Source organism: Amblyomma mixtum, chromosome 3 (genome assembly GCF_055824585.1).
Source record: "Amblyomma mixtum isolate Tamu chromosome 3, ASM5582458v1, whole genome shotgun sequence".
Classification (NCBI taxonomy): Eukaryota; Metazoa; Arthropoda; class Arachnida; order Ixodida; family Ixodidae; genus Amblyomma; species Amblyomma mixtum.
The window spans coordinates 399,547,510-399,570,134 of NC_143014.1; the positions used below are offsets into that span (position 1 = coordinate 399,547,510).

Sequence of the window (22,625 nt, forward strand, 5' to 3'; positions counted from 1 at the left end):
CATTTACGTGCTTGTTTCTTTTGTTGCCAATGAAACGTGCATTGTGAATCAACAAAGCTTGATGATGGATTCGGAACAACTTTTTTTTAACACTTTGACTTGCGTGGTGATGCCGTTTAGCTTTTTTGAGAAGTTCTCCTTGCTTGAAATACGTGATGGTTCCCGGAAAAGAAAGCATAAGCGCGTGAAGCGATTAGACTAGGAAATTTACTGTGCTTGGTCGTTCATGAATCGCAACGCAATGCAAGGCTATTAAAAAAAATTCTCTGAAAGAACGGAGTGAAAACTTCAGAGATTTCTCAAGCTGCACAGGGAAATAATTCCCCAAAAAAGGGAAGATTTTGGTTTAAGTGAGGAAATATTCGTTTTCGACATGGACCATCACTGTCACGGAGGGCGGAGTAAAGCCACGGGTAAAATGTCAAGGAAGGACAATGTAAAGTTCTCAGGAGAAAAAGGATCTGATTAAGAATCAGAAGATACTCTCTAAACTCATGGACAATATAACTAACAGAACTGTCAGAGCTAATGAATAAGCGTAAGGTAAGCGACGAAGGGAAGTACAATACGGCAGCAAAAGACCATTCTCTCAGGAACGGACGAAGCCTCAAAATGGGAAACCATATTACGGCATGAGTGAAAATCCGATATAAGCCCTAAGACAAAAAGCGGCAGTGTCATCAAAAATAGGAATAACTTCGTAAAAGTAGCCGAGCAAATCTAAACGGGTTTGTAAAAAGGCCGAAAAATGCTGGCGCCAACGAAATTCGGAGTTAGCGAAGAAATGGATATCCCACGAGTAATGAAGGCGGAAGTTGATAGGGCCTTACAAGCAATGCACAGGGGGAAGCTGCCTGAGAGGATCAAGTAACTGCAGATCTGTCGAATTATGTAGGGGACACTGTTCTCGAAGAATTGCCACCCTGTTTGCACAAGGCTTTATGACCTCACGTGTACCGGAAGCATGACGGAATGATAACATTAACCTACATCGTAAGGAAGTGCGATGTAAAAGACTTGCAAGTTTGTAGACTGATTAACTCATTGTACGGTGCTTACAAGGTATTTACAAGGCAATCATTGTTATAATCAACGCAACCTTAGAATTCAGCCAACCAATGAGTCGAGATGGTTTCTGGAAAGCGCACCCGACAATGGACTATATTCACATCATCATTACGGTTTCAGTGCAGTGATTACTTGCGGAATAAAAGACAGACACGGGGTACAGAGAGAGAGCACAAACGCTATACTTAAGCTGAGCATTAGTGTAAGCACGTACGAAAAAACTACACTCCACTAGCACTGCCAGGTGCCTCCTCATACATAACTGTTCTGCCTTCGATGTGCATGATTAAGTGCATGGCACTTCTGTTCGGAAGGGGCGGTGATAACAGCACAGTGAGTTGTCACCATACAAGTTTTCGAACACCGTAGCGAGCTATGCAAAGGAAAACGATGGGTGTAACGTTAAGAGAGAGGAAAAGAGCAGAGTTGGTCAGGGATGAAACGGCAGTCAATAGACAGGGCACCCAATGCGGAGTGTAGATAACCGATTGTAGCTTAGGACAACGAAGTGGATTGCAAGGGAGGGCAAACGTAACATGAAGCGGCAAGAGTTGGGTGGGTGGATGAAAGTAGGAAATTTGTGGCGATAGGATCCAATTAGAGGACTTTGGTCTTTGTCCTACAGTGGACGTAACCAGACTGCCGATGACGATGGCAGAAAAATATGTGACTTTTTCCTGGATAACGCTGTCGCTCTCGCACGTCGCAACAGATACCCCTGCTTTCACATACGGCACAATGAATGCGTTGTCCAAATTATACGCGCAAGCATTCGAGAGGACAGCCAAGTGTGTTGAAGAGTAAAGCCTTACGAAAATGTGCCATGTGCGCTCATGTGTGACTGATGGGCTTGCAGTGACCACTCTCTGGCACGCTGGGGATAGGGCGGGGGTAGAAAAGAACTGGTGCAAAGGCTGCCAGGCAGAGTTTGTTCGCAGATAGTTCACCATTGTGAAGAATTGCGGGTGTTACTGGACTTCGCTGGCAAGGCAACGAATGAAAATATCGACTGGCAAAAACTGGTCTCAGATTTTAAAGAAGTGATGTGAGAAAAACGCCCCAGTAAATACGACCCAGCTCATGAAGGAGCGCGTCTTGAAGCCCGCCGACCCGGGGGTCTGCGCAGCCTTCTTTGGAGTTGGCGGTATTGCGTTAGCTACTCCACCCGGGGGCGCGGATGACCCTGCCACAGGCTTGCTGCTAGTAGCCTGGACAGGTGCCGAAGCCACGCCCACGCACCACATCGGCGAAGTTTCTTTTTGCAGTGAAGGAGAATCTGTTTGTTAAGCGTATCGGCTTCTTGCTTCTTTGAAAGAATTCTTCTCAGTAGTTTTCAGGGTAATTATTTATTTTTCCTTCTTCCAGGAAGGACAAGCCCTTTAGTATGCAGCATGGTCTTCACAGTTTGCGTAAGCGGAGCAGCAACACATTCATCGGACTGGTGGTCCTTCGAATAGCATTTTGCAGAAGGTTTGCGGCCGCGGCAACTCTGTGGAGCCGTGCTCTGACAATTGAAACAACTACGTGGATTGGGTATATATGGTGTTACGTTAATTTTAAATTAGCCGACTTCAATGCTTTCAGGCAGTGTGCTGGTGTTAAATGTGAGGATCAGGTGTTTCCTGTATATTTCCTTGTTACCTTTCCCGATCTTTATGCGCTGAAAGTTTATGGCAACTTGGTCAGTAAGTCCTTCAAGAATTTTTCTCAGTCAGGTGAAGAAAATCGATTTCAGAGGTGGCGCCTCGGACAGTATTCAGAGATTGGTGCCGAGTAACAGAGACAGGAATCTACCCTATGGATACAATGTTTGCAAGCTTTCAGTACTGGATGCTGTCGCGCAGTTCGAGAAGTAAGTCGCAGCTGGCCATTTTGGATGCCTTGTATCCAAGGCCCAAGGTATTTGTAAAGCTTTTTGCTGCAAAGGAATGGGGATATAAGTCTTGCTTGTTATTATGCTGCTTCACTATGAACAACATGGAATTTCGGGAGGGATGCGTTTCATTTTGTAAAAAAGTCTTCTACTCCGTTCCACTCTCTTTTGAGAGGGAGATCATGTTTAGAAAGAAGGGAGCTATAAAAAATTAAGTTTTTCGGTCATGGTGCCAGCCACCATGGCAAGGGGAGCAAGGGGAGCATTTGTTGTCAAGGGGAGCATTTTTTTTTATTCGAGAGGTTTTTCTGAAAGCACAGGTTTAGGAAGCAAGATGGGGAGGCTGGAGAAAGAAGATGCAATGTGGATGAGTTTTGCAAAGAAAGCCGCAAAGTTTGTCGATGTAGTGATTGCCAAATGTCCCCTTTCGTTGTCACATTTGTGGTTTCATCGCAGGCCTGCAATCCTGAGGGAGCGATTTCTCACAAACGCCGACGCTTGGCACGCCCACATGTACACACACACCTCCGGTGAAGTGCCAGGGTGAGGGCACTTGTAAGCCGTTTGTAGCTGACTGTCACGCCGCCGATGACATACAGATGGGGTCAGCGTCACGCCTGTCCGAATCCGGTAGTCGGATTTCTCTTAATCGTAAGACTATAGGGCAGAGTGTGCGTATGCAGAGGATTGAGCACCCGTCTGTGCTTGCGGAGGATTGTGATCCGGACTCATGGGACTGGAATGTATTTGAGGAAGTGGGCAAGGTGGCAGGTTGTCGGATGCGTGAAGGTGCCAGAGTATCCACGTGAATATTGTCACGCGCCTAACGCGCCGCGCGGCCTCCGCGCTGAATCGAAGACGACGACGAAGCAGCGGTGGACTCTCGCGGCGCGCTTGTTCTGTTTGGTGTCGTGGAAGCTGGCTCTATAATTAAAAGAAGGCTCGCAGTCTTGGGTTCATCCTGACGCCTACCTACGGGACACTACGGTTCTGCGTCGACTACAGGAAGCTGAACAGTGTGACCAAGAAAGACGTGTACCCGCTCCCGCGTATCGACGACTCCCTCGACCGACTTCGTCAAGCCAAGTACTTCTCCTCGGTCGACCTAGTGGTTATTGGCAGATAGAAGTCGATGAGAGGGACCGTGAGAAAACCGCCTACATCACACCGGACGGGCTGTATGAATTTCGTGTCCTCCCATTCGGGCTCTGCTGTGCTCCTGCCACGTTCCAAAGAATGATGGACACCGTTCTCACCGGTTTGAAGTGGCAGACCTGTCTTGTTTATCTTGATGATGTCATCATTTTTTCCGCAACGTTCACGGAACATCTGCACCGCCTCAGGACTGTCCTCGTAGCCGTTCGATCCGCCAACCTCTCCCTCAAACCAGAAAAATGCCACTTTGGGTTCACCGAATTGAAGTTCCTCGGGCACGTCATTAGTGCTGACGGAATCCGCGCTGACCCAGAGAAGCTTGCTGCCGTTGCTGCCTTTCCGGTTCCCGCCCACAAAAAAGCAGTCCGACGCTTCCTGAGGCTGTGCTCCTACTATCGCCGCTTCATTAGAAACTTCGCCCAGCTCGCCAGCCCCCTGACACTCCTAACCCGTGATGACACGTCATTTTCCTGGGGCAACGAACAGCAGACTGCCTTCGACGAGTTATGACGCCGACTCCAATCGCCGCCCATCCTGGCACATTTCGACGAAGATGCTGACACGGAGGTGCACATGGATGCGAGCAACGTCGGTCTTGGCGCCGTTCTAGTACAGCGGCAAAATGGTGTCGACAAAGTAATTGCCTACGCCAGCCGCGCACTGTCGCGCGCTGAGTTGAACTACTCTACTACGGAAAAAGAATGTTTGGCGGTAGTCTGGGCCGCCGCTAAGTTCCGCCCATACCTGTATGGTAGACTGTTTTGTATCGTCACCGACCACCACTCGCTGTGCTGGTTGAAATATTTAAAGGACCCTTGCGGCCGCCTAGCACGTTGGGCATTACGCCTGCAGGAATTCGATTTCACCGTCACCTACAAGTCAGGCCGGAAGCACACCGACGCTGACAGCTTGTCACGCGCTCCCGTCGAACCTCCTCCAGAAGGCACCACCGATGATGATAACTTTCTTGGAGCGGTCAGCACGTCTGAGCTGGTTTCCAGACAGCGTGCCGACGCCGAGCTGGGTCTGCTCATCGAACACCTCGAAGGCGGGCGCCCTGAAATACCATGATACCTATCTCGTGGACTATCATCGTTCTGCCTGCGGAGAGGGGTGCTTTATAAAAAGAACTCTACATCAAGTCCGACAACTTACCTGCTCGTCATACCGTCCGATCTCCGGGATGAAGTCCTCCTTGCCTGCCATGATGAACCGACTTCCGGCCACCTTGGAGTTACACGCACCTTATCCCGAATCCGGAAGAAATATTACTGGCCCAACCTAACTTCAAGTGTCCAGCATTATGTCCGGACATGCCGGCAATGCCAGCGGCGGAAAAAACCCGGGCTCAAGCCTCCTGGACTGCTTCAGTGCATCGAGCCACCACAAATACCATTCGACAAAGTCGGCATGGACCTTCTGGGGCCATTTCCTCTCTCGTCGTCCGGCCACAAGTGGATCGTAGTCGCCACGGACTACTTGACCCGCTACGCTGAAACAAAGGCCCTTGCTCCAGGTACTGCCGCCGAAGTTGCCCACTTCTTTATGCACGACATCGTGCTTAGACACGGCGCCCCATCGGCCATCATTACTGACCGAGGCTAGGCATTTACAGCCCGACTCTTACGAGACGTCTTAACGCTTAGCCATACTGCGCATCGACCAACAACAGCGTATCATCCCCAAACCAATGGTCTAACGGAACGGCTCAACAAAACATTGGCGCACATGATATCGATGTACGTCGACGTTGAACACAAAACCTGGGAGGAGGTCTTGCCGTACGTCACCTTCGCATATAATACCGCGACGCAGGAAACCACCCAGTTCACCCCGTTCCGTCTCGTGTATGGCAGAGAGGTCCGCATGATGCTAGACGCCATGCTGCCGTATGGCGACGCAGAGCTCCCCCCTGAAGCAGGCCACTACGTGAAACAAGCAGAGCAGGCCCGTCAGCTGGCCCGCTTGCACATCAAGGACCAGCAATCCGCCGATACCCGACACTATAACCTTCGGCACAGGGACGTGCACTACGAGCCCGGCGACCACGTGTGGGTGTGGACACCCGTGCGCCGGAAGGGATTGTGCGAAAAGTTTATAAATAGGTATTTTGGCCCGTACAGAGTCCTGCGCCGCCTGAACAGCGTCAACTACGAAGTTGTTCCCCAGGGAACTGTGATCGTCGGCCCTCAGCGTCAACGGCCTGAAATTGTGCATGTAGTGCGCTTAAAGCCGTACTTTTCGCGTGACTGAGCGCTGTGTTCACTCTGTGTTTCTTACCATTTTCCCCTTACCCCACGTATGACCTTGACTCTCGCCGCATCTCATCTAGCGCACATTGTATAGTTAACCTCACCCCTATTCTTCTTGTTTTTGCTCCTTCTCCTCGCACTGTACATACCCAATTCCACATCGAGACGATGTTTGCTTTCGCGGGGGGGAATAATGTCACGCGCCTAACGCGCCGCGCGACCTCCGCGCTGAATCGAAGACGACGACGAAGCGGCGGTGGCCTCTCGCGGCGCGCTTGTTCTGTTTGGGGTCGTGGAAGCTGGCTCTATAATTAAAAGAAGGCTCGCAGTCTTGGGTTCTTCCCGACGCCTACCTTCACGGCTCCTCTGGTCGTGACAATATCATAGGTACTGGGAACAGGGCCACGAATGCAATGTATGCGGGCAGGACAGGGGTACAGTGTGCAGAGCTGAAGAATGGGTTGTGTAATCAAAAAGTGCTTCGAACCACTCTTGGCTGCTTAAGGGTCACAAGGGAGTCGGTGCAGAGGTGAACGATATTAATTTTGAGCACGATTTCATGAGAAGTATTGTATTGTACTGTATTGGGTTTTAAGGAACATAGGCAACTCGGGCCATCATGCGCCAAACTCAAGGTAGAGGGAAGATGTTTTCTGCAGAATTTTATAGGAATATTAATTATCAGTGGTGTATATGGCCTAAAACAATGTTTTATACTACCGAGTAATGAGGGCAGAAAGAATTTTTACGGGTAGGGTAATATTAAAGGTTTTAAAGAAGGTCGGGTAACCTGAGCAGCCGTCCTTGGCTGAGCAAGGATGTTGAGCCTCCCAAGCAGTGAAACAAAACCTCAACCTTCTTCCCAGGAATGAGAAGATGGCCGAAGTGTACCGAAAAATGAAGTGGAACAGTAGGCAAGAATTTACATTTTGAGGAGGAGACCTGTTTCCTTTAAAAAGCTAGACACACAAGATATGTCGACAATTGCATCTTCTCTTGGGAGAGAATGGGAGATCTACATTGGGTGTAAAGGAAAGTGTTTATTATAAAACTCAGTAAAACACATTTTCCTTAGTTTCTTGACTTTCGTACATGTTAATCAAATGTGATTAACTGTCAATTCTTTGCCACAGTTTTCACAAAGAGATTTGTCGTTTTTCTCAGTATAAAGCTGTGAGTAAGGTATGTGTGTCCTATGCGAAGCCGGCAGAGAATTACTTCCTTGAACCGTTCCTGATGTGTGCAAGACTTCCATTCACCTAAAACTGGCTTTATCAAGTGTAGTTTGTTACTTAATTCATTGTTCCAAGCTAACTGCCATTTCTTCCTTAATTTACGGTGTACTAAGTGCATGCAATCATTAAAGGGCATGTTTACTTTGTTTATTTGTTTGCGACAGGGTTGAGCAACGCAAAAGTCTGCTCTCCCATTGTCTTTAATGCCGATATGACTTGGTACCCAGCTGTTTTATGTTTTGTCATTGAGCTATGGTTGTTGGTATGTTGCGTAAAATGTCACCAAGCAGCAGAGTATGGGCATGTCCAGAGTGAATGGCTGTGTTTACAATTAGCGAGTCTGTGTATATAATACTGTTTGCGAGGTTCTCGTTTACTATTTTTTGTACAGCTACGGAGATGGCGTAACATTCGGCAGTGGAGATGGATGCACGCTGCGGAAGTCTTAGTATTTGATTCCAATCCCCTTGTCCAACTGCGCTTCCAACAAACATCTGTTTTTGAACCATCTGTATAAAAAGCGGTGAATGTACTGTACTTTTCCTCGAGTGCAAGAAATTCTTGTATTATATGTTGTTGTTGAGTTTGTTTTTTACGGAACTGTGTAAGTTTGAAATCGCAGATTGGTGGAATATTGTACCATGGAGGCAGTGGATTTGGTCTGCGCAATACCAGGCATGTATTTAGTACGCCAAGATCCTGGCATATCTCTTCAGATCGCAAGAGCTGTGGTCTGGTAGCTCGCAGTTTGTTTTCAAAGAGTGTTCTAGATGGGCACTTTGTAGCTATAGGGTAACATAGATGTTTCTGCAGCGACCGGAGTTTTAGAATGTAGGAGCAGGTGAGCATGGCCCTTCTATCTGTAAGTGATGGTTCGTTAGTCTGTACGTAAAGGCTGTTTATGGGTGAAGTCCTGTATGCACCAATGGAAAGACGCAAACCTAAGTTGTGTACTGGATCCAGTCGTTTACGATGCGATGGTCCCGCTGACCCCTAAACTATACATCCATAATCTAAGGTAGAGCGTGCTACAGAGCGATCAATTTTTAAAAGTCATGTCCTATCGGAACCGCAGTGTTTTCGGGAGGGTTCTTTTAGTATAATCGGGGATTGAGAAACTTTCTTTTTGCGACCATTAATATGAGGTAGGAATGTTAGTTTTTTGTCAAAAAGAATGCCTAGAAATTTTGTGTCATTTTTTCAAGGTAGTTTGGTATTGTTTCGATGTAAGGTGGGGTCGGACTGTAGGCCTCTTTTTAGTGAGAACAGAACACCCACCGTTTACTATGCGAACAGGAATCAATTTTTGTCTGCCCATCTCTCGTTTGTTTATGGTAAACTGTATTTGTCTCTCACATGTTGCTCAGTTGGAGAACATACTGGCTATTGAAGATCGTCGACGTGGACTGAATACATTATTGATTTCGGGATTATTTTATTAATGGAATTCATCTTTACAACAAAGAGACTTGTGCTTAAAATGCACCCCTGAGGAACCCCCGTTCTCTTGACCGAAACCTGGAAAGGGTTGATACCAACCGTACTTGATTCGATTCGACAGGAAATCATTTAGGCAGTTTAACATCCTGTCGCAGATGCCTAGTTCTGCAATGTCACAAAGAATCCCAAACCTCCACGTTGTATCGCATGCCTTCTCCATATCGAAGACGGCAAGACAGTGTTCTTTGTGTATAAAAGCTTCTCTGATTGTATTTTCGAGGCGGTCTTGATTGTTAGTTGTTGAGCATGTGTATTTAAAAACCACATTGATGAATGTGAAGAAGTTCGCGAGCTTCCAGGACAAAAGTTAATCTTATATTAAGAACACTTTCAAAATATTTGGCAAGACAGCTTGTAAGGGCTATTGGCCTATAGCTACTACGAGAGGTTGGCAGCTTTCCAGGCTTCAGAGATGGTGCTATAATGGCTCTTTTCTAATCGCTGGGTATTAAGGCGAAAGCCTTTAATGGCTCATGCTCGCGGTGTCCGTCCATGCTTGCGGTGTCCAATCGAGCTCTGGAATCGTGCCTCTCCTCTGTGCAGTGGCGCAACCTCCTTCGTAATTTCCTTTCTTCAAATTCATTTTCTTCATTACGGCCCCTCTTTCTGTTTATTCTTTCACTCCCACTTCCTCCCTTCCTGTACGGTGTGGTTCGGGAGTCCACCGCGACAATTGCTAGGCACCGGCTAATACGGCCGTATCAACAACACAACAGCGCGATTCAAGCGTCCACTGACCAAAGGAGCCAGTTTGCGCACTTCCTTTCCTTAATATGATCGGAGTGTAAAACGTCAACGCCAAAGCCAATGAACACAATGAACGCCCAACGGGCACCAAGGAGCTGCACTCTCAAACACTACAATCAAAAAAGGGATCGCAGTCGCCAAAGACAATAAAAAACGCACATGCGGGAAGCCCACCACGCGCCAAGCGGTTCGGGGAAGCGGCAGTGGGTTGACCACAAGGATTTCGCCAAGCACACTATAGAATTTTCAAAGTGCCTTCGGTGTTTTTTTTTCTTCTATGAATATTTCATCAAACTAATTCAAGAGTGCTTCTACGGCAGGGTTGGAAAGATTGGCAAGGATTTCATAGTGTATCTGGTCGTGCTCTGGAGAAGTTTTTTTTTTCCGGCAGACAGTACTCTATTGATTTCTTGGAGGGTAATTAGACTATTGTATTTTTCATCTGCACCTCCACTTGTTCAGACCTTTTGTTTTTCAGCTATGCTTTTGTATTTTAGAAAAGTCTCCGTGTAGTGTGAGGAAATAAAAACTGCAGCGAAGTGGTCCCCTAATATTTCGGCCTGTGTCCTTATATTTTTTGTCTACCAGGTGTTGCAAAAACAGGAACTGGGACCGGCGAGAAACTGCCATTTAATTTTGAACCTGCTCCCAGAATTTTTTCGATGTGAGTTGGCTGTTTATAGATGAGATGTAACTTTGCCATGATGCTTTCTGGGCACTACGACGGACGTACCGAGCTTTAAGTCTGGCTTTTATAAAATTTATGAAATTATACGGTGCCGGACACCTTCGAAATATACCCCACGCTTTGTTTTGTCGTTTTTTTGCTTCCCTGCAGTATTGTGTCAATCACACTTTGTGGATTTGTCGCACCACTCCGGAAGACTGAGGAATAGCCAAATGTGCGGGAGCTAGAATACAATTTGTGAACTTTTTATCTATCTCAGCGACGTTAAGGTTATCGAAGGCTATTTTTTCTAAAGTGGCTTTCGCTGTAAAAAGTTGCCAGTCTGCTAAATGAAGCCTCGAACGCCGTGGTTTTGTAAGAATGACTGTTGGCGAGGATGACAGGCTCATTATGACAGGGCGATGATCGCTTCCAAGTAGGTTGTTTAAAACATTCCAGTTAAAATCACTAAAACAGACGGTGAACTAAAAGACAAATCTAAAACACTCATTTTCCCCGAGATTGGGGAGCAGTATGTGGGGTTCACCTGAGTCCAGCAAGAAGACGTTACTGCATAGAATAAAATCCTGCGAGCTGCACTCTAGCGTCAGTTTTTCCGCTTCCCACAAAGCATGAATGTGTCGCCAAGTGTCCAACTATCAGGTGTGGCTCTGTTAGCTGCTCCAAAAGAACCTCTGAGTCATGAAGTGTTACCTTCAGCTGCGGCTCAATATATAGAAGGCACACTGCAATGGTTTTATGTACAAGCAGAGTGGCTGCTACAGCTTCTAGTGCTGTTTTAGTTTATGCTTATGAGCTGGGACACCGTTTTTCACTATGATGGCTACCCCTCCTGACAGCCCGCTCGCCTACTCTCGGTCGCGGCCGAAAACAGTATAATTCTTAGGAGCATGTGCTCCTAAGATGTCTTTTATATCACTGTAATTTAGACGTCATCTACAGTTCCATGGTAATATGAAAGCCATCTTGATTTTAAGTTAGCATGGAGTGGAAAAATTCAGGGGGGCACTTAGTTGACCTAAACTGCGGTTAGGCGAAAGCCTTAGGCGCAGTGTTGCTGCTTGTGTCACTGATGTGTTGTTAAGATGTTAAGCTTCGCCTCTAAGAGTTGAACGCGACAGAGCCTTGCAACGTTGCCAGGGAGTCCACAGAACTCCATCGCCCATTCGGCTCTACGCCTTGCTCGACGGTAAATTGGTTTTTGAGGAAAGGAAGTGTATCTCTGTCGCACATCTCGGTGGACACCTGAACCTCGCTGTAAGGGAAGGAAGGAAGATGGGAGTGAACGAAGACGCCGTATTAGCTAGACGCGCCTTTGTTCATTCCAACCCATCGAGCTGGCATGGCGGAGTGGTTAGCGTACTCGTATCGTACTCCAGAGACCCTAGTTCGATTCCCCAACTCGAACAATATCCTACTCGATTTTATTTATTTATGTGGTCTAACTAGAAAGGTTAATCAGGCTAATTGGTCTTTGCCATTGTTCTAATGCCATCCATCATGACCTGTCACTCGCCTGTCAGGTGATGGAACTCTCCAGAATGTTCAACACAATGCCTATGAAACGTCTAGAAACGTCTAACTATTACCGATGTTTAATGATGACTTGCACAGTTCGTGATACTAGATAATGTATGGTTAGTGACAGTTAACGTGATCTTAACTAGTACACTAATTAGTGGTAGTTAAGGTACAGGCGCAGTTCACAGTCCCACATGCCACTTTACTACTATTTACCAATTAGTTATTTAGTCACAAGTACAAAGATATAATCATGAAATACCTTTATAAATGTTCCAATGTCGTTCGATTGCACCCGATTAAGTATAGATTGGCTATTGACTGGCATATGCCCATATAAGGCATGCATCCGAAACGCGGACGCATTTGCTAACACGTCTTGGTCACGACAGTATGAGGCATTAAAGGCTTTCACCTTAAAAACGCAGTTGTTTCTTGACCGATTCAAGGAGCCTCGCCGTCTGTACGACGTGGACGGCACGGGGCTGCCTTGGGTCGTATCCATCACCTCCGCAGAGGCGCTAGACTACCGTGCGGAGGGCACGTTGACTTTCGAGTTAGACCTCGACCTGTGGGAAGAGGTCTTGAAGCCCGCCGACCCGGGGGTCTGCGCAGCCTGCTTTGGAGTTGGCGGTATTGCGTTAGCTACTCCACCCGGGGGCGCGGATGACCCTGCCACAGGCTTGCTGCTAGTAGCCTGGACAGGTGCCGAAGCCACGCCCACGCACCACATCGGCGAAGTTTCTTTTTGAAGTGAAGGAGAATCTGTTTGTTAAGCGTATCGGCTTCTTGCTTCTTTGAAAGAATTCTTCTCAGTAGTTTTCAGGGTAATTATTTATTTCTCCTTCTTCCAGGAAGGACAAGCCCTTTAGTATGCAGCATGGTCTTCACAGTTTGCGTAAGCGGAGCAGCAACACATTCATCGGACTGGTGGTCCTTCGAATAGCATTTTGCAGAAGGTTTGCGGCCGCGGCAACTCTGTGGAGCCGTGCTCTGACAATTGAAACAACTACGTGCCTTGGGTATATATGGTGTTACGTTAATTTTAAATTAGCCGACTTCAATGCTTTCAGGCAGTGTGCTGGTGTTAAATGTGAGGATCAGGTGTTTCCTGTATATTTCCTTGTTACCTTTCCCGATCTTTATGCGCTGAAAGTTTATGGCAACTTGGTCAGTAAGTCCTTCAAGAATTTTTCTCAGTCAGGTGAACAAAATCGATTTCAGAGGTGACGCCTCGGACAGTATTCATAGATTGGTGCCGAGTAACAGAGACAGGAATCTACCCTATGGATACAATGCTTGCAAGCTTTCAATACTGGATGCTGTCGCGCAGTTCGAGAAGTAAGTCGCAGCTGGCCATTTTGGATGCCTTGTATCCAAGGCCCAATGTATTTGCAAAGCTTTTTGCTGCAAAGGAATGGGGATATAAGTCTTGCTTGTTATTATGCTGCTTCACTATGAACAAGGAATTTCGGGAGGGATGCGTTTCATTTTGTAAAAAAGTCTTCTACTCCGTTCCACTCTCTTTTGAGAGGGAGATCATGTTTAGAAAGAGGGGAGCTATAAAAAATTAAGTTTTTCGGTCATGGTGCCAGCCACCCACCACGGAGCCCAACTAGGGGCGGGACAGCAACTTGCAAGCAAGTCCTGCCCACTCCAGATGTGCACCCCAACTATAACCAAATATGACGCATTTCAGGGCACTTGGCCACACAAGCTTAACCCTCGCGGCCAGGAAAAAAGGAAATACCAAGAAGTGAGGAGGAGACAGGAGAGTTTCGAGAAAGAAGATAGGAAAGCAAAAGAGGAAGGAAAGGTAGGAAAATGCGACTGCCGATTTCCCGCGGTCGGGTCAGCGCTGGCTAAGCGCAGGTGCTCGGGTCCGTGGTGGCGCACTGCTCACCATCATCCCCCTGCGGGGATGTCCCTGTGGATGCTCGGGTACTTGTGGTGTCGCAACTCACCAACATCTGCACGCTGCCGATTCCCCAGCGGGGAGTTCATAAGAAGTCATGACCGTGTAAATAATTTGAAGTTGCATTGCAAGAGGTGGCCGTATTAGCGTATATGTAGCGGATGAGGATGAAATGAACTGCAGACAGTGTTAACAACCTTGCAGGCAGTTTTCTGCAAGCAAACTGCCGTGTTTGTTGCACATTTCGCGCATGTTCACTTGCCCGCTCATTGAAACAGCGACGAGTCTTCCCTACGTAAATGAAAGCGCAGCTAAAAGCGACCTGGTACGCAACTCGTGATCTGCATTTAGTAGACTCCTTTTGGTAATTTGTGGTGCAAAATGGTCGTTTTTCTGATTTATTCATGTTTAAACGTGTCGAAAGATGGGATGGCGCCTTAGCAAACCTTGAATCTGATATTTGCTTCGTACATTTTCGATGCCGTGAGTCATTTAATGGATCTAAGGAATGACCTGCTGTAAGTAGAAAGCTAATATAAAATCAATGTTGTGTTTTCGGCGCCATCAAATCTTTCGGTTTTTCAGCACAAATAAGTCAGAAAAACGACCAGTTTGCGCCATCAAAACAAGTTCACTAAATGTAGATCACTCATTGGGTGCAGATCCCTTCAAGCTGCGGTCTCATTTAGATAGGGCAAACCGGTAGTTGTTCTAATGAGCCTGTAAGTGAACACACCTGTCAAATGTGCGCAACAAACAAGGGAGTTTCCTTGCACACTAGTACAGAACCTACGAAGAATGCCGACCGGTATTAGAGAGAATGCTTTTTTTTCAAGAGCAGAAAAGACAAAATAGAGCGAGAAATAGTTCGTCTAGTCTGTTAAAAACGCTGAAAACATGTGCGTATAAGCCCATCTATAATGCTCAGTGACACGGAAGCTGCATTCCTCTAAAGGTTCGTACAAGTTTTAAACTTTTTGAATTTCATATGTGCTTTTGCTTATCGTTGACGGGAATTTAGCGGCTATTGGCTCTTTCAGATGTTTATGATTCTATTATTTCTTCGATGGTGATACCTTTCATTTAGAATTACACGTTTTCATGTGCGCCTTTTTTCATTGTCACATATTTAGTAAACTGAGGTGGGCTGGATTCTTTAGCGTCTTGTTTTCCTTGGACAAGTGTGCATCTGTGATTCGTGGATGAATGCGCGTTCCTGGTGCTGTTGATTTTTGTTTTTTTCTTTGGTACGCTTGGATAATTATGGTGAAAAATCTGATTATTTTCTTTTTTTTTTCTGTCTCGAATGGTGTGCTTTTTGTCCGAAACTGTTTGTTTCTTTGGCTGGTAAGAAGTCACGCCATGAAACTGGATGCCGATAGTCTTTGACGTTTTTTATTCTTTTTGAGAAAGGCATTTTTAATATGGCTCGGTTGATCATAAAAATTTCCGGGCTTGGGCGAATAAACCTCAATTTTAAGCGGTGTTTGTACCGTCGTTTCCAAGTGCTTGCCTTGTTCCTGTCTCTTTTGCGCCGATCTCACAATGAACTTTGTGGTGAAGCTAACGAGGCACTAACTGATCGCAGCCTTACAAGGTTGAAAGGCGCCGCCTCGTTCGACACTGGGCGACGCTCGTAAGGATGAGAAAGAGTTAAGGACTAACCACCTGTCGTTCTCCCCAGTACCCCTCTCTCCCCCCCCTCCCCCCCCAAAAAAGCGGTCCGTTGGAGGGTCGTGAAAATGCTTCTTCCGCCTGTGGCCATAAACGTTACCTTATTTTTCAATATATCATTATGTGGTAGTAAAGAAAGCCGAACGTAACCCCATCTGCTGCGCCCTGGGATCATTGCTCCTTCAGGAAGGACACATTTGAGGAGTGAGTCGGGAGCTCGATTGCTCTCTTTGTTTCAGCGATGCCGTACATTTCGTTTAACACTTTTCCCGAAAAAAAAAAACGCTTTTTGTGGTCAAAGGGCTCTTACTGCTGCTTATTCTAAAACGACCTACTTACGTGCAACACTATCATTGCAACCAGGACTCATGGTTAGTGTCATTTTGTAGGACGAGTCACGGATGGAACAGAATTGAAAATCGTACAGCAGGCTTCTAAATGAGTTCCTTTCAAAAGGTTCAAAAATCGACAACATGAAGCCAGGCTATCTTAAAGAGCATCTGCTCTATTCTTGATAAATGTCTGTGCAGCCGATCAGAGTTCAGGGTCAGATCTTTTTAATCTTTTTGGAAGTTAATTTTTTGACTATTTCATTATTTAGCTTGTGAAAATTACGTCAACCTATTTCGGTGCTTGAGAAACCTGATGATTTTTGTTTTGCATTGTATTCCAACATTTTGTGAGGACGCGGGGACCCCTGTCAAGCTGTCCCCTGACACGCTTTTGGTCCCTGTGTTCTGCATTTCTTTCTATGGAATGCAGAATAAAATATTTGATTTGGTTCGAAGTACACCCCTCTGAGCAGGTGCGGAATCTTTTAGGCTACCTTCTGTGACACATGGAATTTTAAGGCATGCATGATGGGAGTTTCAGAGGTTGCGGCTACACTTGAAATTGGCGATCAGTGTGCTTTCCGGGGTTAGTTGAAGACAGGCTTTCAAATCTTGTCCGGATTCCGCTATGGTGGCTTCCAATAGAGAGTATTGCCTGGGCGTGGTAATATTCGGGTCGGCCCGAATGAACGTCGTGAACAATTAGCATTTTATTTATTTTTAGGCTTTGTACGATCAATTCTGACCTGTAAACTTTTTTAAAATAGCTAGTTTTTCTTGTTTCATTCTAACCATAAAACAGCCCTAATATGTTTGTTTTCAATCAAACCGTAGCGACCGCCCAAATATGTGCGGCCGCTGCACGGATTTTTTGTTGGGAATTGCAAGATTTTTCAGTGTTCGACCAACACTGCGCGGCTAAAATGAGAGAATAGTTTTTGCTCGAAAGCCAAGGCGGTGTAATGCATGACGAAATGCGGCTGAGATAGTGAAGCGAACGGTGCAATTCCAAGCTCAGCGCTCTAGATCTCATATTTTCATCAACACTAGTTCAGATAACACCTGCAAGCCTTTGCGCCTTCCCTGGAAGAAATCAAACGAGAGCGACAGTGGTGCCTCGCCTCCTCTCTACCCCCCTCTTTCTCCCGTCCCCCTCTCCGCCGTTTCACCTTTTCCCGGGCCCCGTTGGACCCCCAGCTCGTATGTCCCTTACTATCCAAGCTACCTTAGCGACAATATCTTTTGGGCTGCCTACTCGCTAGCTTTTTTGTCCTTGACGGTGGCGATTACCAATCAGTTTCTGTGTTGTGAGCCTGAACTTGTATTATTTCAAGCACAAAGATCCTTCTGAGCTATTGAAATTGGTTACCTCTGTGTGTTCACTCTTGCTGCAAAGTTAAACAATCAGGCCAAAGAGTTAGTCCCTTCGAGTTTGCTTTTCCTCAGCACTTTCACGCTGCTAAGTGCACATCAAAAAGGGAAGAAAGCGAGGCCGACGAACCCGTCCGTATGAAGCCGTCTTCGTATATATCAGCAGTTGCCTCTGGACGCCTGAGGTATCCTAGGAAAGCAGTGGGGCTTCTGATACAAATCTCCCCTTGGCGGAAAGCTTCCACCGATTGCCTGGTGTGCGTATCGACCACCTGTTGGAAAGAAACAGTGGCTATGTGCACTTTAGCGTTGCAAGCTTAACATGGACTACGAGAAACGGCGTGGTGGATGGTCCTGGATTAAGTTCAACGGCGTGAGCCTTCTTATGCTGTACGGATAAAGCACAAAATACGGGATTTTTTCAATTTGTCTGCATAGAAATGCGTCCACCACGTCGGGGATTACGTCTTGCGACCTTCGGATTATAAGCCTAACGCCATAGCCATTAAGCCACTGCGGTAGGTTAAACGAAAGGAATATTCGGAATGCAGATAGCTTTATGCGGTAGATTTTTCTGTACAACGTCGTCTCAAAATTTTATAAAATGCGTTCAATACGATATACAATTTGTGTTTTGTGCGCAAACTGTACGCATCCGCTAATTTACTGAATGGTACTGGCCCACTAGCTTTATCTGTTTTGTTTTTATGGGTCTTCATGCCCTGTGGCACCATGTTCTCTTCAAGGATGAACCAACCAGGCTAGAGAAGAATGCATTTGTTTAGAAAGCGAGTAAGACTTTCAAGTACCTTGCTACATACTTGTAAAATATCAGGCACATAGCGAGGAATTTTTTTCAGGAGGGCGGAAGGCAATTTTTTGAAGCGGGAGGCGGGGGGGGGGGGAGGCGGGCTTTGGAACCTTCGCCCCCCCCCCCCCTACTTGATTATGTGTTATTAAACTGTACTATTCCCCTCCCAGACTGTTAGATATTGCTTCATATTCCTTCGCATTGATATTTGACGGTAGTTTCTAAGCCGTTGGGGCTTTTTGGTTTCTTTCACAGTGCAAAGCTTCTGCCGCGCGCGTGCATTGGACATCTGCTGCTGTACACTCGCTCCTCAACTCGCTGTCGTTTTGGAGGCCTACCACGCTGTTCTGTTCACTCTCGCATCTCATCCTCCCGGATCTCTGAGATGAAGGTTGCTATAGAGCGGAGACATCTTTGCCCCTTTTGGAAGAATACACTTTCATGTGGGGGGAGTGTGTATGCATTCCGGGGAGTAAGTTGTGAAATCGTGTATGCAAAGCACTTCGCTCGGGAGGCAACTAAAATACGTTTCCCTGTATCGCTTTGTTTCCAAAAAATACCAACCTTTACTTCAATGAAGGCTGCTGGCCGCCCAACACTCATGAAGTCATCAGGTCGCGGTGTGGAAAGTGTTACGCCTCCAGTCAGTTCTGTCATACCGTACACTGCAGGAGTAAACAGAAGAGGAGAAACGGGTCGTGCTGAAAGAGGATTGTAGTAATGCGAACACGTTGCGGCGCACACACGCACGCAAACACACTCACAAAAACATACAAATGTGAGTGCTTGTGTTTGTGGGTGTGCTTGCATGTGTGACACGCAATGTGAGACTAACTTTACATAAATGTAGTAAAATTGACGGTACTGAGCGCATTGTTACCACCCATGCCATGTGCTGCTTGCTGAGAATACACCGTCGCTGCACCGCCCGCAATGACGGCGCTCCCGCAGGCATCGTCTACGAACGCCTCGGAGCCGGCCCGAGACGCCGAAAACGCTCCATTCACCGACCGTGCAGCATAACCTCAACAGCGATAGCGCCGTAATCCTCCAGCGGGTAGCTTGACAAGGGCTAACGTTGCATCGTCTCCGCAATCACGCGTATGCTCGCGCCACTGTCGACGAAGAACAAGCTACAGATATGTGTGTTCGTGCGTGTGTGTACGTGTGTGCTAGCGCGTGTGTTTGTGTGAGCGAGCGAGTGCACCCGAGGTGGACACTACAGCGCATGACTGGCTTGTTCTTCGTGGGCAGTGGCGCGCGAGCTTGCGGAGGCGATGTAAAATTAGGTCTCGTCAGCGGCCCGCTGAAGGATTCTGCTCTATCGCTGTGGAGGTTCTGTTACACGAGACATTCGTAGACGATGCCTGCGGGAGCGCCATCTTTGCGGGCGGTGCAGCGACGGTGAATTCTCAGCAAGCGATACGCGGCATGGCTGGCTACGACGCACGCAGTCCCGTCAAATGTACCATGTTGATGTACGCGTTCCTTTCTTCACGTCAGGTCTTTAGTAATTCACAAAATTTTGGTTAAAGCGAGGTATTTATTGGGGTCTTAGCAGATTCGATCTGCGTTTGTGCTGCATGCTTGACGGCTGTTCTCTTAGCACAGAATAAGCAGCTGGTTTGACTTCTGCTCGTGGATGTTTCGCTGACTGGACGAGAACATGGCACGGAAATCCCAAGAAATGAATGGCGTGGCTTCGAAAGTATATAGCGTATGCCCGCAGACACAACTACAGTGCTAATTCGGCAACATATTGTGGATTTTTTTAGAGGGCTAATACTGAAGGCACGTTTCTTCCTTGGAGTTGCAATGCATGGCCATGACAATTCTATTTAATTGTAATTCTTTTTGATTGGTTTTTTACGTAATTTTCATATTAAGGTTCTCGCTTATATTTTGCTCATCGACCTACTTACACTATGAACTTGAAGTGAGAGTTTGAATCTCTCAATAACGATATAATTTCTAAACATAAGCCTGAAAGCCGGCCTCAGGTATGCCATATTACGAGGCCTCTTTTGTGAGATGTGCTCAGGCCTTTCCTTCGTACGCATTCGGTGTCTATAGACAGACTATCAGAATGACACTTGTTCCGGGTTTCCGAATGCTTTTCAACTAAAAAAAAACGGGGTTTGTTCATATCGCGACGGTGGCCTTAGCCGCACGCAACTCGGATGCCTATATGAGCTTTGATTATAGCATGGGATGCTGAGAACGTGTTGACATGGAACTTTATATCCGAGGTCTATCCAGGAATCAGTCCACAGCGTGAAAATGTGTGCAGCGAACTTGCAATACCAGGCTCTAATGGGATAAAAAGATAATTAAAATACTCTTGTTAATTAGCCACCTATGTGTGCAAGCATGCTTGTTTTAAGTGGCTCCCAAGCGCTGCAAGGTAACTGCAAAATAAAAATGTGCTAATCAAATGTTTAGGGGAATCCCTCAAGGTGGAGTAGCACAGAACTTACTCCACCTTGGGTGATTCTCCTAAACATTTGACCAACACTGTTTCCACTTCGAGTTATTGATCAATTCGCTCTCGCTCTGCCATGAGCTTGCCGTCCCGGTTGGCTCAATTGGTAGAGCGACTGCTCCGGTGAAGCGGTGGTCCCGGGTTCGGACCCTGGACCAGGACGAATTTTTCTTTGACTAGGGCGTTTTTAACAAAGCTGTATAGCTTTCTTTTGTAGCCGTATGGCTGCTCTCGGGTGAATGTCAATGAGTAATTACGCCCTCATTAAAAATGTGGTAAAATGCACGTCTCTTTATGAAAACTTGGTGCAGCTAAAAAAAAAGACACACCCTGTATATGTATATACATGGTATAAATGGCCCATATGCTAGGTACAGTTTATGATGAAAAGCACTCGTGGTACTAATACTACTCACCTTGTATGATCCCTGTGAGCCGGAACTTTTCGGCCACGCTTTTCAGCACATGACCGCTTATTGTGCCGCCGCCGACCATAACTTTTGTTAGGCTGCTCGTGTCGAACTGTGAAAGAAGCTGGGCCTGGTTTAACTTGACCATGAATGTTGGGTACAGCAGTATGGTGGTCGCCTGTTTAAGAACGAGATTGAAAAGCGGACGACTGTTTCTAAAGTCCTGCAGAAAACAGCTTCGTGTCTTTTATGAGCATCTGCCCAGGTAGCAGTTCACAGGCTCCATGTTTGCGTGATATTTAGACCCTATTACTTACCCACTATCTCTATTTCCTTGTAATCCATCTTTGCGACTTAGGTATAAGGATGTTGAGAACATGTGGATACGCCAAGCTGTCGGGATTTTTTGTTATGAGAAATACAGCGTAAAACTTAAGAGCAATAAAAACCGATGCTCAAAACTTTTGTTCAAGATAAAATGTTTTACTGCCAGAGCATCAGTATAGAGGAACGTCAGTCAAGGTTGCCTGGTTCCGCAACAGTGGCTTTACTAAAATTTCTCGCATTTATTTCAGGGCAAGGGTGAGCACAAAACATCGAGAAATTTTTCTCCTCTGATTCCTCTGCTGTGCACAAAAGATTATACCTCAGTTTTGTTGTGTTTTGCACCCTTTAGATAACTTGGAATTACTTTTCTGTCTTCCCGTCCTGGTTTTAACGTGTTTTGTAGGTAATGATTTTAAGCATCATGTGCATTAAGCTGCCATTCTCTGCAGTTTCTAGCAAACATCGTGCACGAACCACGACGAAACATAAGCCGATCATCACCAAAATCCCCGTCCGAATGATCTCCCCGTTAACGGCGGAGTGGGGGTATGCTACTGCGACCCCCTCCTCTGCACATCGCTCGGAAATCGCGCCTTCGGGTCGACGCGCACGCCTACGGGGAGGTGAGTGTAAGCGCTGTCAAGGTTGTGTTTGCGTGCAGCCCAACCCGAGGCTCAACGATGGATACACACGGCGCTTCTCCTAAGAAGTGCTTAGTGATTGTCAATGAACATTCGCTGCCGTAAACCTATCGTTGTGTGTTTTTGAACAGATGCTACCGCCCGACTCTTGGGTCAACACCACTACCGCCCAAGACATCGAATAAGTGTAGGAACACGCGCCACTCTTGAAGCCGATGTCTTAGAAAGTACGCCGTCCAAGAATGTGAAACACCTTTCGTGCAATGCATTTTACTTTTCTACTAATCTGAACGGGAAGAAAGGTTATAAGTATTGCCACAATCACTTTTTCCACCCCTGCCGGGGTTGCCTCGCCTATCAGCGCCAGACAGAGAAGCCGGTCACCGTCCGGCACTTCCGTTGCCTTTATGTGTCGCTGACTATTTTCTTGCTTTATGTACTAGCCTTTCGCTGCGGCTGACACCGGGCTTTTCTGAATGCCCGCATGCGATAATTCTGGCTAGTGTGCAAGCAGCAAATAATTTGGGCGTCTAAGTCATTCTATAAAACTTGTGCTGTAAAGGAGGAGCCTTCCACTACACGGAGGTATAACCCGAACTGAACAATTATTACCGGAACTAAAA

The 22,625-nt window shown here is 46.6% G+C and overlaps 1 protein-coding gene across 1 annotated transcript in view; it reads right to left on the bottom strand.

Moving 5' to 3' along the window:
- LOC149357335 (luciferin 4-monooxygenase-like) overlaps positions 1 to 22,625 on the bottom strand; it is an 81,887-nt gene that overhangs the window by 9,632 nt on the left and 49,630 nt on the right. Inside the window, exons 6-8 of the mRNA XM_089576566.1 lie at positions 21,041 to 21,212; positions 18,707 to 18,807; positions 17,462 to 17,603 (exon numbers count right to left, since the gene is read on the bottom strand). Coding sequence (XP_089432692.1) covers positions 17,462 to 17,603; positions 18,707 to 18,807; positions 21,041 to 21,212 — 415 coding nt within the window. The remainder of the gene's footprint in view (positions 1 to 17,461; positions 17,604 to 18,706; positions 18,808 to 21,040; positions 21,213 to 22,625) is intronic.